At 35.5% G+C, this 15,337-nt stretch overlaps 1 protein-coding gene across 1 annotated transcript; it reads right to left on the bottom strand.

Moving 5' to 3' along the window:
* Window positions 1-7,911: 7,911 nt before the first annotated feature.
* Window positions 7,912-8,712, bottom strand: LOC148950188 (zinc finger MYM-type protein 1-like). Its single transcript, XM_089091801.1, has one exon. The coding sequence runs from the start codon at window positions 8,710-8,712 to the stop codon at window positions 7,912-7,914; it is 801 nt and encodes a 266-aa protein (XP_088947927.1).
* Window positions 8,713-15,337: the final 6,625 nt, after the last annotated feature.

The following is a 15,337-nucleotide window of genomic DNA, read 5'->3' as shown; positions in this document are numbered from 1 at the left end:
TCCCTCCAAACCCCTCCCTCTACCCCTACTTTTTTTTCTGACAATTTTTTTTTGTTTTTTTTTCTGACAGTTTTTTTTTTAACTTTTTTTTACATCTCTAAGTCATATCAGAAAAATAGAATGACACTTTCAATTTAAATTTAAATTTTAAAAACTTAATCTTATGCATACTATTGATGAGGACTGATGGTTCTCTTTCAAAATTTTTTTCTTGAAAAACAAACTTTTTTTTTAGGATTTTCCAGAGCTCCCCCTACCAATTAAGAAGATAAGAAGGGGTGAAGTGACGCCAGTGGTCAGCAGACCGACGGTTATACAACATGGTCGTAGGTCGAATCCACTAATACAATCAACATTAACCGTAAACCGCTCAATAGCCAACTATCCAGCTATCACAGCCAGCATCCACAGCAAAGTCCGGATCACATTTTCCACAATATATTGTAACTTCATTTTTATTAAATCTTCTTGTGAAGTCAATGATACTATTACGATTCATATTGAAAAATTCACCTGTTTCTATCTGATTATTTGAAGTAATGTCGCAAACAATATTCTCATATGAAGAATCACTTTCTGTCACAGCCAAATAAAAGTAGCTAGGTTTATAATCATTATTGCATTGTCCTCACAACGATGACGCAGGAACCAAACTCTCTTCACGTTTTTACATTTGAAACGTGCTCCAAATTCTTCTTCCCAATACAATCTAAATCCACGACGATACCAATCCCTTAGAAATAAACTGAAGTCACGTTTAGGGTTTTTCCAATCATACCAGGGTAAGTATTTTCCCACTGGTCACACTTATCAAAATGACAATTGGAGCATAGATATCCATTAGGATGAGAGTCACAAGTCTCTTCAAGACAGGTATTACAGTCCTTAATTTGTACAGCATATCCTTTATGCAATTTACACAGATTGCATAGTCTACACTTTTCATTATAGTTATCAACTGTAGTGCAGTTCTAGCATGAAGATCAGATGCCCAATGTATATAAACATAGTGAACATGTGTGAAACATTTTTTCGATGTTGTCCCTCTCACTGCCAAAACAAAACTGACTCAAAATCAATAAAAAAAATAGGAATGTCTTCTAGGGGGAGGAGGAGTAATCGAGCAACGTCACAATAACTTATTTCCTATTGTTTTAAAGAATTAATTTCTAGGTGGTAGTTAAAAGCAGAATCACAATGTCATGTTGATTCGTTTCAATTAATATATCAATAAATTGGGTAAATGCATTTGATTCACAATGCATGAGCTTCATACAATAATCCAGGGATGGAGAATCAGATCCCATTATACAGTTACTTATTTCTAGAGAAAATATTTTCTGTTGAAGAGATAATTCCAAAAATTCATCATCTAACACTAAAAATTTTTTCAATTTGACTAGATTCCGTAAGATCTTCTGTTTCTCAAATCCAATCATTCTTGATACTCTCACTATCAACTATAGACTAAAATAACAACTGCAAGTTTCTACTTTGCGCATAATCTCAATACCTCTTGGACAACACCACCACTCCCACCATAGAGAGAGAGAGAGAGTGGAGTAAACGATCATCTAGAGTACCTAATCAAAAAAAAACATAAAAAACAACATTTTTATTGACAGAAATGTAATAAAAGAATATATTTTAAGTCTCTCCGTGATAGGTGAGTCAATTCATTATCCTCAATCTGCTTCCTAATAACATTCAATCCATGCTGCAGTCGTGATAAATGTATTATATTCACTTTTGCAGCAAAGCATAATTGATCATCTGGATTAAATTTACTCAATAATATAACGTATCTGCCAAACATCTCATCCCACTCAAATGTTAGTCGGGAATCCTTTCCAATTTCAACTGCTACATTGGGGGCTCTTGTCTTCACAACATCACTGTCGGCTCCTTCGAGGTGTAATAGTGTGAAACTACTCATTCTCACAATATTTGAACGTTTATTTCTCCAATTTGAAATAATGCAAACTAATCAAATTCAACTGATTGACTGAGATTCTAACTCGGTATCGGGCTTTTTATATCCACATATGGTGAGATACCCCGCTTGTAAATATTAAAGCTATATGGTGAGACACCCCGCTTGTAAATATTATAGCTATATGGTGGGACACTCTGCTCGAATATATTATAGCTAGATTGCCTACCTCTCTGCTCGGAAGCATTATAGCTATATGAAGGGACTGCCCACTACTTATCATTATAGCTATATGGTGGACACCCCGCTCTCTATCGTTATAGCTATATAGGGAGACACCCCGCTCTCTATCGTTATAGCTATATGGAGGACACCCCGCTCTCTATCGTTATAGCTATATAGGGAGACAACCCGCTCTCTATCGTTATAGCTATATAGGGAGACACCCCGCTCTCTATCGTTATAGCTATACAGAGTGACACCCCGCTCTCTATCGTTATAGCTATATGGTGGACACCCCGCTCTCTATCGTTATAGCTATATGGGGAGACACCCCGCTCTCTATCGTTATAGCTATATAGGGAGACACCCCGCTCTCTATCGTTATAGCTATATGGGTACCACCCCCGTACCTATCATTATATCAACACTACTCATATACTGATATTAGGTAATCAAAATGTTAATATTATTTGACTTATTAAAGGTATAAAAGTCAAAACATGTATATTTTTTCAGTAAAGTGCAAATTATGTTCTGGCCTTGCGAAGGCATAGGGGTTTTGAGCCCAACTCATGTTAATTTCTGCTTGTTTTCAGTTTGACTCGGTTATTTGTTGTAATTTCTGTTCGGTTTGGATTGCATTTATTTATCGATGCTGATTTGTGGTAGTTTCACGCTTGATAGATTATTTGATTTAAATTTTGCTCTTTTTGGTTTAATGGATTTCTTTACTTTTCTTTGAAAAACTTATTGTGTGGAAAACGCTTTTTGTAATTAATTAAAAAAAAAACATAACATCCACATATTTCCAAAAACAAAATTCAAAAGTATTTTACAAAAACTAAGGGCAATGGAGAAATCTGAATGAAATTTCAAACTCAATGCACCATTTCCGAAGGATTCATTTGATTCTATTTTTGTTCCTTAGGGGGAGAGCCAATCTCGTTCCCGACTGAAAATCGGAAGAAGATCACTGATTTAGATAAATTGCAAAGAAAAGTTTTTGAGAAGAGTAGTAGGCTACGAATTGGTACTGACGGCGCCCTACCCCCTACACTATTCTTCCTTAGGGGTTTAAGATCATGAAGGCTTAGCGACGATTCCACCGATGCTGCCATATACCTAACTGAAGTCCTAGGTGGTGATATTTTAACTATAGTTATAGATGGTGACATATTTTCTTTTCCAAAGACAAATTTTTTAGCTTCTACGCAGTTTTTCCATTGAATTTATTAGATTTATGTTTGGCGTTAGAATCGAACGTGAGACCCAAAATTTCTTGTGGTAAAAGAAGGAGACGTTAGTTGACTGAGCCAACAAGTCCCTGATATTGTTAGGTTCTTAGAAATACCTTCTAGACAATCAATGCATTTTTTCCAGGCGATAGCAAATTGGTGTTAAGCATCATTGTAAAGTGCAAACTTAATTACGTAATCGATTTCTTAATTGGAGTTGGGTTTTTGGTAAATGCTATCACTGATTTGTTTCTAGGGGCCTTTTTTAGCATCACTCCAGGTATATTTATACCACGTTGATTTGAGATGCTTGCTAGACGGACATATTCTTTTGATGGTCACTGACACTTGTTTTGGTCCCCTAAATTGTAATGACTACAACGAGCCAGGTATCCCTTTCTGTAACTCACCTCAAACTGTGGTGGGATGTTAAATAGAGAAAAATTGAAGAATTAAATCATGGACCTGTCGTTCAACTGGCTTTTTGTAAAGGAAATGTTTGATATTGCATACAAGAATGAAGCTTGAATCATGGAACTTACCATGAGAAACCTTCAACTTTTCAGTTTGAGGGTATTATTAAGAAATTCATATTGTAATTGTACATAGTATACTAGTAATGAGGCTGACGTAGGCAATTGAAATTATATTTAGGTTAATTTGTACAGGTTATAAGCAAATGGTTCTGTCAATTGAATGTTTTTTTTGTAGGGAAAACCATAGGACAATAGGTTGTTAAATCGGTAAAAAATTTCAGACTTAATTCAAGGATTCATCTTGCAATTAGATTGTTTCAAGGAAATGTTTGATGTTACATGCTAGAAACAAGCTAGAACCAAGGAATGTATCCTGAAAAACCTTCCTTGATTTTGAAAATTTAAGGGATTATTAACAGGCTCATATTAGATTTGGACAAGGTATACTGGTAATGAGGTTGTCATAGGCAATTGAAGTGAATTATTGAAAAATGGTTTTGTCAGTTGTATATGATTTGAAGGGGACAATAGGCTGTTAAATTGAGAAAAATTGCTGACTTAAATAAAGGATCCTTCTTGCAATTGGACTGTTTTAAGGAAATGTTTGATGTTAAAAGCTAGAAAGGAGCTTGAATTAAGGAATGTACGGTGAAATTCTTCTTTGATTTTGAAATTGGAAGATATTATTAGCAGGTTTATATTAGAATGGGACATGGTATACTGGAAATGAGGTTGATATAGGTAATTGAAGTGATTTATTAACAAATAGTTTTGCCAGTTTTAAATCGTTTGAATGGGACTATTGCAAAGTAGGATGTTAAATTGAGAAAAATTTCAGACTTAAAACAAGATTTGTCATGCAACTGATTTGTTCCAAGGAAAAGGTTAATGTTACATGTTAGAAAGAAGCTTGAATCAAGAAATGTCCCCTGAAAATATTTTTTTTTATTTGAAATTTTAAGATATTATTAACAGGTTTATATTAGAATTGGACATAGTATACTGGTAATGAGGTTGACATAGGCAATTGAAAAGATTTATTAACCGATGGTTTTGTCAGTTGTGTATACTTGAAGGGGACCATAGGACATTAAGACATTAAATTGAGAAAAATTTCAGACTTAATTCAAGGGCTTATCGTGCAACTGGCTTGTATTAAGGAAATGTTTAATGTTACATGCTAGAAAGCAGCTTGAGTCAAAGAATGTACCCCGAAAATCCTTTTTTATTTGAAAAATGAAGGCATCTGAGAATGGTATACGGAGAATGAGGTTGATACAGGCAATTGAAATTATTTATTAACAGATTGTTTTGTCAGTTGTATATCATTTTAAGGGGACCATAGGACAGTAGAATGTTAAATTGAAAATATTGCAGATTTAAATCAAGGATTTATCATGCAACTCACTTTTTTTAAGGAAATGTTTAACTTTACATGCTAGGAAGAAGCTTGAATCAAATAATATACCCTTGATTATCCTTCTTTAGTTTTGAAATTTGAAGGTATTAAAACGGGTTCATATTAAAATTGGACATGGTATACTCGTAATGAAGTTGGCATAGGCAATTGAAATGATTTTTTTAAGATGGTTGTAAGTTGCATGTGAAGGTAAACCATAGGACAGTAGGATGTTAAATCGAGAAAAATTGCAGACTTAAATCAAAGATTTGTCATGCAACTTGCTTCTTTTAAGAAAATGTTTAATGTTACATGCTATAAAGAAGCTTGAATCAGGGAATGTACCCTGAAAATCCCTTTTTGATTTGAAATCTGAAGGTATTATTAACAGGTTCATATTAGAACTGGACATTGTATACTAGTAATGAGGTTGACATAGGCAATTGAAATGATTTATTAAGAAATGGTTTTGTCAGTTATATATCATTTGAAGGGCACCATAGGACAGTAGGACGTAAAATTGAGAAAAAAATGCATAATTACATCACAAATTTGTCAAGCAACTGGCTTGGTTTTAGGAACTGTTTAATTTTCCACGCAATAAACAAGCTTGAATCAAGGAATGTACCCTAAAAATCGTTCTTTGATTTCGAAGCTAGAAGGTATTATTAGCAGGTTTATATTAGAATTGGACATGGTGTACTGGTAACGAGGTTGACACAGGCAATTGAAATGATTTATTTAAAATGGTTTTGTCAGTTATATATCATTTGAAGGGTACCATAGGACAGTAGGACGTAAAATTGAAAAAAAATGCATAATTACATCACGAATTTGTCAAGCAACTGGCTTGTTTTTAGGAAATGTTTAATTTTCCACGCAATAAACAAGCTTGAATCAAGGAATGTACCCTAAAAATCGTTCTTTGATTTCGAAGCTGGAAGGTATTATTAGCTGGTTTATATTAGCATTGGACATGGTGTACTGGTAGTGAGGTTGACACAGGCAATTGAAATGATTTATTAAGGAATGGTTTTGCCAGTTGTATATACTTTGAAGGGGACCATAGGACGTTAATTGAGAAAAACTACAGACTTAAATCAAGGATTTGTCATGCAGTTAGCTTGTTTTATGGAAAAAGTTAATATTACATGCTAGAAAGAAGCTTGAATCAAGTAATGTACCCTGAAAATCCTTCTTTGATTTGAAATTTGAAGGCATTATTAACAGGTTCATATTAGAACTTGACATGATATACTGGTAATGAGGTTGACATAGACAATTGAAATGGTTTATTAAGAAATCGTTTTGCCAGTTGTATATTATTTGAAGGTGATCATAGGACAGTAGGACGTTAAATTGAGGAAAATTGCAGACTTCAATTAAAGATTTGCCATGCAACCAGTGGTGTAAATTCAGAAAAATTCTGGGGGGGGGGGGCAAACTTAAAAAATTTTTGCCACCTCACGGAAGAAAATTTGAAAATTTTAACTTTTAATTTGTGAGGAAAGTACAAAACTATGATGATTATATTCCGTTAAAAAAAAGTAAAAAAAAGAAAAAAAGTTTGAATTGGTGGAAGTTTCGAATTCAGAGCGAGTGAATTGCTTGGAAAGAGCATTTCCTGCCGCGAAGTAGCGGATATTTTTGAAATATTATTAAAAACTGTATTATGCCTTATATTGGACCTCTTAGACTCCTTTTTAGGGAAGGAAATTACTTAAAAACTAATATTGTGCTGTGAAGGGTCTAAGCCAAAAAAGAAAATTTCGAATTAGGAAATGTCATTTTGTTTTGTTAAGAATTGAATTGAGTGAAGGCCTAGAACAGGGTTTTCTGGCGCGAAGCGCAGTGGCGGAAATGAAAAAAACCTGGTGAGGGACAAATTCCATGTCTCAATAGGCAGCCTCAAGTGGGTCGAATTAGCAAAAATCCAAGGGAGGGGGAAATCAAGCCAAATTAAGCGGCAGCCAACTTAAAATTCTTTGGATAACAAAGTTTAGAACACAATCAGATATACAAAAATTCAAGTACATAAACACAATTAAGCAAATAAATCATAAATTTGTTTGCATCACAACTGAAGTATCCAGAGAGAGCCACTATTCTGATGGGAAACGTCGTTGCTTCAGGGAAGCAAACTTGTCGACGGCAATGTTATAATCTATCTTTTTCGCTTTTTCCGGCTGGGTTGCTATAACTAACAAATCGCTAAGTCACTCATCAGTCATGGTTGTTTTGAGATATGTCTTAACCCTCTTAAGCGTTGAAAAAATTTCTCGTTAGAGGCAGTTGAAACGGGGAGCGTCAAAGCAATTTCGAAAGCTTCCGAGATGACAGCAAAGGCGTCTTTGTTCATGTAGAGGTAGGCAAAAGCTTTTGATGGGCATTCTGGTTTCATCTTTTGTAAATAAGATTTTGCCAACGCTATCTCCGAATTCAAACTTCAACTCGTTTACTAATAATGCAGGAAAGTCACGTACAAAGTCTTGTATTAGACATGCATCCAGGAACTTCGGTGAACTTGGCTCAAACGCTTCTAAGCCTTGGATTACTGAGGAGTTCTCACCAAACCTTTGTCTCAGCTCCGAAGTTACTCGGTCGACTATGAAGTATAAAATGTCCGACCTATAAGTTTGAAAAATGTCACGATCCCCTTTCTGTTCGATTTCTCGCTCTGGGACCGACAGTGGTTTTGACGTAAAAATCGAGAAGGCGTCTGCTTATAGCAACCGAGCGTCTAGGCTTTTCTATTTGGATTGAGTGCTGCTTGCATAAGCTTTTCGTTGCTTCGACCATCTTAAACCAACACTCTTCAGATCGGAGCTCTAGAACCTGTTGTTGAACTGCTTGAAGCAGAGAATTTACGCCTGAAAGAACGAGGCTCTTGGACTGGAGTTGTCTGGATGCAATATCTATTGGACCAAGGATACTGCTCATTATTTCAAGAATGAGTAAGAATTTGGCATCAATTGTTGCCAGCAACCCAGAAGCTTCAGAACGGTCCTCTGTTGAATTGGCTTGATGCGAAATAACCCTTAGTGTTTCGAGAATAGCACCTAAACGTATCCGGATCTTCTGAATTGAAGAAAACCAATAGCACCATCGAGTGTCGGATAGCCACTCGGGCTCAATCTTCTTTTCTCCGCGTTCTTGTTGGGTTCGAAGGAAAAGTTCGTGACGGGGCGCATTTCGGCTGAGAAAGACATATAATGCCTGAATGCAAGAAAAGAAGTTTCTAACCTCCGGACAAGAAGCTATTGACTGCGCAAGCTCAAGATTTAGGCGATAGGCGTGACAATGAATATACCTAGCTTGTGGTGAAAATCCTTTAAGAATAGCCTGAACACCATTACATTCGCCGCTCATGACGCTCGCACCATCACAGCATTGAGCCACACAGGTGCTCCAATCCAGTCCGTGCTTTTCAACAAGATCCTTGATCATTAGCAAGGGATGCTGCATCTAATTTTTCAAGATGTGTACTTCCGAATGTCTCCTCGCAGATGATAGTATTACTACCAATAAACCGAATAATTAAACCAAGTGGCTCTTTTTTCGACAGATCTTTCGTTTCATCTGCGCAGATTGCCCAATATTTCTTAATAGAGTATCTTGTTTGTTCTCACAAGAGGTCAGCCAGTATGCTTATAAGACTATTTTGGTAGTCGGGACTCAAAAAGCTTCCATACCGACGTTTTAGTTTTGGCTGAAGATCCGGGTTTCCCTCATCATTTTCTAGTATCATTTCTAGTATTTCTCATTCATTTCTAGTATTTCTATAAAATTACCTCGATTGTGTGAGTCATCATGTTCATCATGACCTCGAAATGGAAACTCTTGGTGTGCTAGGGCACATACCGCTTTCACAAGTGTGACTATATGCAGGCTATTTTTCGCTATGGCTTCCTTCCAATTTGAATAGAGAGTTGTAGCTATTGACTCAGATGTGCCACACTCAATTGCTTTATATTTGGTCAAGCTGTGATTTGCTTCGTTATGAGCTTCTGAAGCCTCGTGTTTTTCAATCCTTTCGAATAGCTTTTTCCAGTTATTCAATCCTGTGGCGACAAACACTACATTATCAGAAGTATTTCCATGATTTCTTGTTAAGGAAAAGTGCCGACAGCAAAAGCAGTAAATGGCGTCTTCTCTAATAGAATATTCTACCCATGGTTTTTTCTCATAGGCTTTAGCAGAAAAACAGCGGCCGTTTGTTTTGGGGTGTTCGGCTAGCTTTGGCTGGTTGGGTGCCTCCCTTTTATGGTGGGAGATATCAAGATTGCCCCTCAATATCATATCCGATGCATCGGCTACACTTCCACCCTAGAAAAAAAATCCAGTGCTTTCGCTTTTAAACGTTTTAACTTTATTCAGAGGCCAATAGCTCTGAAAGAGTTGTTCCCTTAAATAGGTGTCTAGGAGACATAAGGAATAATAGACTTTCTTAGTGAAATATTTCTAGAATTTCCAATGCTCCGCAGCAAAAAATACTGTTTTCAAGCCATTTACTTCCATTTATACAGAAACTTTCGCCACTCTAAACCTTTTTTCCGTCGTTACAATTTTAGTTTTGTTGGAAAACTTTTCGTCGTGCTCGCCCCCCCCCCCCGGCCCCAAAAAAAGTGATAGTGACGCCCCTGCTCCTAGCTTCTAATTAGCTTTTCTGCTACTGTTTAGTGTTACTTATTGATATTTTGCCCTTAATAGTTTTCGTTTTTGTTATTTCATGATTAATAACGGGATGGTCTATTAAATAGGGTGCTTTTTCTCTCATTTATAATAATAGCTTTATTTCCGCCAAAATCGACGATAGCATACAAATATCTTTCGACTGATAATTTAATACGCTCTAGCATCTTCTGCGTGTTTAAGCGCCTCCAAATGCTCAAATTCTCAGTTTTCAGAATTCGGTAAAATAGTTTATGCTAGTCAACTGAAATTTAAAAGGGTTAAAACAGATATATCGTTTTTTGTCAATTTAACTTCGAGTAGAATTTCGTAAATTAAACGATAACATAATCCGAATAAGAAACTTAGCTTTTCAATACAACAAAATTCTCGTACTTATCAGCAAAATCTAGGAGGGCAAGTCATAAATTTTGTTTTGGATGAAGCACGCTGACGTGAAGTGAATGCCTCGCAATAACAGCCGATTTAACTTTAAAATGTAGAATTCTGTCACGAAGCAGCAATTTTTATTTATACTAAAACTGTCAATTCAAATGTATTTTAGCTATTTTTAATTCCCTTTTTGCGCCATACCCAGTTTCAAGGGTGAGAATATAACAAGAGGTAAAAATAATGGTGAACGGCCGCCTAGCAAAAATGACTGGGCCTTAGGAAAGCATTTAATGCTCTTTCATTCTCTTAAGCTCTTTCAAAACTCTTTGCCATAAATCATGTCTGATAAATCAGGCTGTAGTCCCTGTAGTCATCTCTGAAGTCCTAGCCTTCCCCCCTCCTTGAATGACGCCTCTATATCTATAATTGTTTTTTATATGCTCGGTTATATGATTTTCCCCACAAAATTTGCGATTTACACATTAATCCAAAGTTGTAGCGCGAAATTAAGATCTTACTTCTGTAGGCTGAACTTTAGTTCGCATGGAATTTATTGCATGAACCAAAGGCTATAAGTTTATATTAGTCAAACCATAAATGGCAAAATTACACACCTCACTTGGGCCAGCTTCTGTTGCTGCCTCGGTTGCTGCTACACTATCCACCAACTTAGCTTTTTTAGCCAGTTGACTAGGTTTAAAAATATCGATTATTTTTCTCTGAATCATCGCACACTCTTATTCAACAAATGAATTCATTCAATACTATCTTTACTTGACAATGCTAGAGAAAACACGATGCTCCAGGTTACTATCTATACTTGACAATGCTAGAGAAAACACGAGGCTCCGGGTTACGCGTCATTTCGTATAAGATTTTGTATTCGATAAAATTTGTATTTTTTATTCGGATGAAGGATAAATAAGGGTATAATCTAAAAGATATGGGGGGAGAAATCAGGTCTTGGGGGGGGGAACGAGGTGTGGGGTGGCAACTGCCCCCCTGCCCCATAGCAATTTACGCCTCTGCATGCAACTGGCTTGCTTTAAGGAAATTTTTAATGTTACATGCTAGAAAGAAGCTTTCATCAAGGAATATACCCTGAACATTCTTCGTTTTTTGAAATTTGAAGGTATTGTTAACTGGTTAGCATTAGAACTGTACATTATATACTGGTAATGAGGTTGACGTAGGCAATATAAATTTATTTATTAAGAAATGGTTTTGACAGTTGTATATCTCTTGAAGGGGACCATTGGGCAGTAGGACGTTAAATTGGTAGAAATTACAGATTCATGGACAGACAATAGACGGTCAGACACATATTTATGTGCTACTTCGTTTGTAATCAGCAGTGTGAGAGCCAATTTAAAAATAATAAAGTAAGATAAATCTTGTAAAGTCAAGCTACTTTGATTTTTTTTTCAAAGCCCGAGACACATGAGCGTGAATTACAGGATTTTCAGATATTTCATTCGGTCACATTCCTACTGCTGCCATCCATTCATTTTCAGCAATAGATGGCGACACTCTTTGACCACCTTAAATGCTGCCATCTTTTCCACTAAGAAGATAGCATTAACTGAATTTTAAGCGGGTAACATTAAACTACCTGCATTCAAATTAGGTTCGTTTAGCTACACTTAGCTGGGAGAGTCACGCTAAGTGAACCTAAACAAACTTAACTAGACTTTAACTATACTAAAATAACTAGACTAGCAAGACCTTACAAGATTTTTTTCTCTTTATTAATTTTAAAGTGGCTCTCACACTGCTGATTGCAAACGAAGTAACTCACAAACATGTGTCTTACCGTCTGTCTCTGAATCTGTAATTTTTACCAATTTAACGTCCTACTGTCCCCTGGGCCCTTTCAAATGATATAAAACTGAAAAAAACATTTTTTAATAAAGAATTTAAAATGCGTTTGTCAGCCTCATTATCAGTATACCATGTCCAATTCTAATATGAACCTGTTAATAATTCCTTCGAATTTCACAACCAAAGAAGGATTTTCAGGGTACATTCCTTGATTCAAACTTCTTTCTAGCATGTTACATTAAACATGTCCATAAAAGAAGCCCGTTAAATAAAAAAATCCTTGACTTAAGTCTGCCATTTTTCTCAATTTAACGTCCTACTGGCCCCTTTAAATGATATACAACATAAAAACTATTTGTTAATAAATAATTTCAATTGTCTAGGTGAATCTCATTACCAGTATACCATGTCAGATTCTAATATGAACCTGTTAATAATACCTTCAAATTTCAAAATCACAGAAGGATTTTCGGCGTAAATTCCTTGATTCAAGCTTTTTGCAGCCTGTATTATTAAACATTTCCTTAAAACAAATGCGTTGTATCACAAATCCTTGATCTAAGTCTGCAATATTTCTCAATTTAATGTCTTACTGTCCTATAGTCCCCTTCAAATGATATACAACTAACAAAATCATTTGTCAATGAATCATTTCAATTGCCTATTCCATCCTAATTACCAATATACCATGTCCAATTCTAATATGAACCTGTTTATACCACCTTAAAATTTCAAATCAAAGAAGGATTTTCAAGGTACCTTCCGTTATTCAAGCTTCTTACTAGCATGTAACATTAAAAAATTCCTTAACACAAGGCATTTGCTTGACAAATCCATGATTTAAATCTGTAATTTTTCTCAATTTAACGTCCTACTATCATATGGTCCCTACAAATGATATACAACTGACAAAACCATTTTTTAATAAACCATTTCACTTTCCAGCATGATTCTCATTACCAGTATGCCATGTCCAATTTTAATATGAACCTGGTAATCACACCTTAAAATTTCAAATCAAAGAAGGATTTTCAGGGTACATTCCTTGAATCAAGGTTTTTTCTAGTATGCAACACTAACCAAAGCCTAAAAACAAGCCAGTTACAGGACAACTCCTTGATTTAATTCTGCAATTTTGCATAATTTAACGTCCATCTGTTCTATGGTCCCCTTGAAATCATATACAAGACAAAATCATTTGTTAATAAATCACTTCAATTGCCTGTCAACCTCATTATCAGTATACCATGTTCAAATCTAATATGAACCTGTTAATAATCCCTGTTAGAAGTTAATAATCCCTGTTGTTAATATGAACCTGTTAGACAAATCCATGAGTTAGGCCTGCAATTTTTCTCAATTTAACATCAAACTGTCCTATGGCCCTTTTCAAATGATATACAGCTAATAAAATCATTTTTATATAAATCATTCCAATTGCCTGTCTCAGCCTCCTTACAATAACCCATGTCCAAATGTAATACGAACTCGTTAATAATCCCTTCAATTTCCAAAATTAATGAAGGTTTTTTAAGCGTACATTCCTTCATTGAAGCTTGTTTCTAGCATTTAACACCAAACATTTCCTTAAAACAAGCCAGTTTTTATCTGTGTCTGTTTGTCTTTTTGTCTCCCTTTGTGTGTGTCTTTTTGCCTGCATCACTGTGTGTCTTTTTGTGTGTGACTGCGTTCCTTTGTGTCAAAAAAATATTCTAAGTTAAAAAAATATCTATATTCCTAAAAGAAAAATTCAAAACAATTCAAAGTAAAAACAAAATCGAAGTCCTACAAAAAATCTAAGTCCCCTCCCCAAAGAAATTCTAAGTAAAAAAATTTTAAGTCCCCAAAAAAAGTAAAAAAAATTGGGGATACTGCATTAGGGTACTGTGTTGGACATGGAGGGCCTTGGGGGATGGGGCCCAAAGTCATGTGCAAGCCTGGTAATAGAAAACCTCTGCGCTCATGACCATTATATTACAAAAAGGATACCTGGCCGATTGCAGTCATTACAATTTTCGGGGACTGAAACAAATGTCATTGACCATAAAAAGAATATATCCGCCTACCAAGTATCTCAAATCACTATGGTATGGATATTCTTGGAATGATGCCGAAAAATGCACCCGGAAACAAATAGTATTTACCAAAAATCTAAATCCAATTGAGAAATAGATTACGCAATTAACTTTGCTCGATACAATGATGCTTAACACCAGCCGTTTAGCACCTAGATAAATCCTTTTATTGCCTAGAATGTATTTCTAAGAATCTAATTATATCAATGACTTGTTGGCTCAGCCGACTAACGTGTCGTTCTTTTACCATAGGAGATCGTGTTTCTCACGTTCCATTCCTACACTAGACATAAATTTAATAAATTCAATTGAAAAACTGCTTAGAAGCTAAAAAATTTGCCGTTGAAAAAAAATATGTTGCCATCTATAACTATCGTAAAAAATATCGACACATATGACTTCAATTAAGTAGATAGCAGCATTGATGGAAGCACCGTTAAACCTTCTTCATGATTTTAAACCAGTAAGGAAAAAAAGAGTAGGGGGTAGAGCCCAAAATCAGCACTAATCGATAGCATACTACTAAGGTGCACTGTGAATAGAACGATTCTTTCTAGTTTTGCTACTGTCAAATCTCAAATTGGGGAGAGGAGGGGGTTGCGATGGTTATATACGACGCTAACCTGAACATTTATCTGATTCTAACTTATTCCGAGGGTTTACCAGCCAAACGTTGCACAGGTGCTAGTTAGCAGACCATATTCTGAGTCGCCAAATTGCCACATTGGACAAGGATTTTAAAGCGAATCAAAGCTTGGAGTATCATTTTAGCATGCCAAACCGTGCACCGTAACGAACGGTTAGTAGAGAGTGTTCCGTATTAATAAAACATAAAATTTAAAAAGGGGAAACTCAAAAACATTGAATTAACTTTATTGGGATTCTAAATATGTAACCAATTTCAATTTTTAAGTTACCTAGAAGCTGCTATTAGCATAAGAAAATATACATACTTTTATTAAAAAAAATCGGGAACATGCCCGAACAAGGTTGTGATACTCTCTACAACTACACCATCAAATACAGCAGGTCTGAAGACTAAAATGCAGATATTTTGTGTTTGTATCTACGACAGTAGGTTATTTCGTATTTTTCTCGATGAGGACAGTTAG

This window comes from Artemia sp. Qi Xiang Cuo, chromosome 7, assembly GCF_049724085.1.
Source record: "Artemia sp. Qi Xiang Cuo chromosome 7, ASM4972408v1, whole genome shotgun sequence".
NCBI classification, from domain to species: domain Eukaryota; kingdom Metazoa; phylum Arthropoda; class Branchiopoda; order Anostraca; family Artemiidae; genus Artemia; species Artemia sp. Qi Xiang Cuo.
The sequence above is the reverse complement of the archived record's forward strand: the minus strand, read 5'-3'. Positions and strand labels throughout refer to the sequence as shown.

Coding starts and splice junctions, on each gene's coding strand:
- LOC148950188 (XM_089091801.1), bottom strand. CDS start 8,712: ATGATCAAGGATCTTGTTGAAAAGCACGGACTGGATTGGAGCACCTGT.